General features: G+C 42.9%; 1 protein-coding gene across 1 annotated transcript; it reads right to left on the bottom strand.

Moving 5' to 3' along the window:
• Positions 1 to 1,640: 1,640 nt before the first annotated feature.
• LOC132589641 (uncharacterized protein F54H12.2-like) lies at positions 1,641 to 2,675 on the bottom strand. The gene has a single exon (XM_060262383.1). It carries the CDS (start codon positions 2,673 to 2,675, stop codon positions 1,641 to 1,643), a length of 1,035 nt encoding a protein of 344 aa, XP_060118366.1.
• Positions 2,676 to 3,966: the final 1,291 nt, after the last annotated feature.

The following is a 3,966-nucleotide window of genomic DNA, read 5'->3' as shown; positions in this document are numbered from 1 at the left end:
TGATGGAATATGCAGAAAAAATGTACTTGGTTCCTAGCCATCAGCTGGAACAATTAAGGAACCCCCCTCGCTTTAAGGAGGAAAACATCAGAGCCAATGCAATGCATTCCCTAGATACTGAAATGAAGGGTGTTCTTCGAAGACAAGATTTAACAGAGTTTCAAAAAGTAAGCCTATTTGATACTCTGCTGCAAATTTTTTAGCTCACGTGAAGCAGGGGGAAACTGAAAAATCTAAACTGAACCTGTTTCTGCCTCAGCCAGAGACAGCCTCTGGAGAAACCAATACAAGTTCTGACGTAGTCTTCCAGGAAATAATAGACTGCTTGCCTGACTGGTTTAAGAACTGTGCAAAGATACTGTTAAACAAAATGAAACAGAACAAAATTATTTCTTCTTGGGATGGCAATGGAACCTTTGTATATCAAGGTGAAAATATAAAGGGGTCTCATCTTATGGATTTGGTGCAGGACGTCACTCAAACACATGATCTACCTAGCCGTCGCCAGCCTAAAGGTTGGGATGTTTCCATGAAGGCTATGGCTGAACTAAACGTTCCATCTTCTGTTGTGGGCAACATGGCTAATCGCCATGTTTTGGGATACCTAAAGAACCTCTCCTCCATTCCAGAGACGCCACAGCTGTCTTGCAGAGCATCTAAAAAACACAAAGCTGTCACACCCCCTGGCTGGATAACCTTGTAATCATGTAAATAAATGTTTTTAATTAAAAGTAATTTTGTTTGGTTAGTTTTTTTAAAAATGAACAGACAAAAGGGCAGTTTTTAAGTCCACAAGGGGATGCTTTATTGAAATACAATGTTGTTGTTGTGGAACTCACTGCAAGATATACATGCCTGGGGTTGCACAAAGAAGTTTAGAGCATGTCTGGGCATGCCCTTCTTCTGTTTTACAAATTGCTCCACCATTCTGTCATTCTGTGTTAAATCATCAGAGTACAGCTGTTGAATCTGCTCAAAAGAAAGGCCTTTACTGCGCAATTGTAGAAAAAATATGCAGTGATATCCACAGACCACAGAGTCAGATGCCTGTAGTTGCCTTGGTTGGAATGCAGTCTCATTGGCATTTTTTTCTCAAAAATCTCACTATGGATTTAGGAAATAAAACACTGCTAGGCACATGTCCATATGAATCAAAGAACTCGCCGCACCCATCCTCTGTCAAGTATATGGCAAGCCAATGTTCTCCAGGGAGGTCATGTGGGTGAGTATTTACAACTATCCCTGCTGGTCTTTGATCCACTCTCTGTTTGGGGAGCCAGTCACTTGGATACACTCCCAAGAAAGTCTTTTTGGTGTAAGGGTTAGTAGATACTACGGTTGTTAGCTGCAGGGTGTCCATGTTAAACAATATAGTCAAACAAAACAATTTGCCTGTGGTTTATCTCTATAACATTGTCAAAAACACCATAGACTATCATGTTGACAGTGTGAGGCAATGCTCTAGCAAACCGCACTTCGGCCTGCAGGTTCCCAGTTTTAATCAAGGAATAGTAGTCTGCACATTCCTGATCTGGGAAAAGATCAAATGCAAATAATATGTAGCCCTGTGCAAACTCCTCGTGGTTTACTAACAAAGATCTGTCTTTCATATGCTTTCCAGCTGTCTGAACCAGCTGCATTTATTCCCTCACGCAGTTTCCACCTTCAAAGTCTGGCTGCAGTGGTTTTGTGGGTACCTGTTCTCCATCCAAGTAGACAGCAAAGAAATTGATGTCATAATGCCTAAAGTTAAATGGGTTTTTATTATGGGCCCTGCTGAAGGATTCGTTATCCACCAGTCCAATAACCAGCAGCTTGGGTAATTGCCCCCAAAACAAATTATCTTGGTTGCTGACACGACTTCTTGCAGGGATGCTAAACACTTTGATGCCCACGTGGTGCACAGGATATTTGGCATTAGCTGTGAAGAGCGCCTCAGCATGGCCTAAATGGACACCTGGGGCTACTCTGACTTTCTTGACAAAAAGGGAGGCAGATAAGATGTTTAATTTGCAACCCCTGTTTAAATCATCCGCCATGAGGCAAAAAGCATGTTTACTGCGTGTCAGTTTAATTTTGACATCCACGCCATTTAAGAGCAGTTTTTGTTGGAAAAACAGGTCACTGTGAAGCTGACCCAGCAAATCTATTTTTCTGCTTCCAGCCGCTAGAGCGGCTCTTTTAACAAACCCTTTATTGTCCCCATCCAGAGCAGCTGATTCATGTTGAGCAGCTGTGTCTTTGTAAAACAGGCCTGCAGAGAACTGAGTGTTCAGAGTATCATTGCTGTAATTCAGTACAGCTTCTATAAACCCTCCGTATGAATATGCGTTATGCGACTGCGAGGTGAGCCTGTCTCCCAGAGTCACATCCAGCTGGCTAAAGATGGAAGTGATAGGGTAATTCACCAGACTAACCCTTGTATTTCTGTCAAAGTCTGTCCCATCTTCTTTCACAATTTTGCAGCACAGGTAAAGCAGGGTATTATTTAAATCCATATAACCATCTCCATTTCCAGTGATGAAAAAGTCAAGTGGCCCTGATTTTGACAAAGCAGCCAGGGGAGGAACTTCAACATATAGACATCTCTCAATGCTGCTTTGCGTAGGGGCTATTTGGAATAGGTCCAGTTCAGATTTGGCACATTCTTCTGACCCGCTGTGAATAAAAGCCATTGCTGCTTAAAATATATCTCGGGGGCTTGGGAGATGTCTTCCTGCCCTTCTCTTGGCCTTCTGCTTCTGAGGGACCTTGCATTTCACAGCTTTTCTTTTAAAGGGGCGTGGTGGGCCATTTAGTTGCACCTGCGATGCCTTTCTTTTAACTCCACGCTGTCTTTTAAGGTACATGAGGCCTGAGCCCTCTTGTGGCATAAGGGAATCACTTTATTTAGAAGAGTGCCAGAAACGTGACCTACTACATCTTTGCCTATATTTCTGGTGGCGGTTCTCACATGGGGTTTCATGAGTTCAAACCCCCTTCTCAAAAGAGGGACAACTTTTCTGAAAAGTCTCCGAAAAATTTCACCTACCCCCACCCCATACATCACTGGGGCACCATGGTACCCAGGAAGAGCATAGCCAGCCTGGTTCTTGTAGTAATTCCTATAGAGATCAGGATCCCCATAGCTTTTTAAGATGACCATCTTTGCGTGCTTAACAGACCAGGCTTTTCCGCGGACGAAAGTGAAGCTTCATGATCACCTTACCAAACTGGAATGGCATGTTCTTGTTCTGGTCTGTCTTTATTTCAATAATGATGGTGTCTATGTGGTTCTTATTCACAGGAATATAGTGTGGCTTGTCATAGATATTATTGATATAGTCACTAGTCTCCCCTTGCACAGTGATACAACGCAGTAATGGAACATATGCATCACCCACAATTTGGTGATCCACAATGTCTGTGTAAATGTACAAAGTGTTGAACCCCCCTGTGATGTCTGCTGTAAAGTTTATATTTTGGATTGCCTTATCTGGGGGTGCCCCTAAAAGATGAGCCAATTCTTTAGAAGCTGAAAAGGGATAAGTAGACGGTGCTCTTAGACTGATCTTCCTACACAGCGAGTTATAGTCCATGCTCAGTTCAGAGGAGAAAAAATGTGACTGTATGGTGGTTTTCAGTTTCACCACCAGGTCTGGAATGCTTTTATAATAGCCACTACTGAATCTGTATTTCCACTGTTTCTCCTTGGTAGCGATTACAATGGTGGAATCTTTGGTGAGTGTCTTCCAGCTGTGAGGATACTGTATTTCCACAAGCCCAACCTCCCAGGCACCTGGAAGGTCCAGTGACCATGCTAGATATGTGGGAAAGGCCACTGTAGTGTTCTGTGGAAAAACACTTGCGCAAGAGTTGCTAGGGAGCACAATAAAAAAAGCTGCTGTCAGCCATTTTTTTTCTTTCTATATAAGATCACAGAGTTGAGAAGCAGGAACCCAGCTGTTAAATTTATCAGGCCACCCT

Source organism: Heteronotia binoei, chromosome 21, assembly GCF_032191835.1.
Source record: "Heteronotia binoei isolate CCM8104 ecotype False Entrance Well chromosome 21, APGP_CSIRO_Hbin_v1, whole genome shotgun sequence".
Lineage (NCBI taxonomy): Eukaryota > Metazoa > Chordata > Lepidosauria > Squamata > Gekkonidae > Heteronotia > Heteronotia binoei.
Note: the sequence above shows the minus strand (reverse complement) of the source record. Positions and strands in the feature narration are given on the sequence as shown.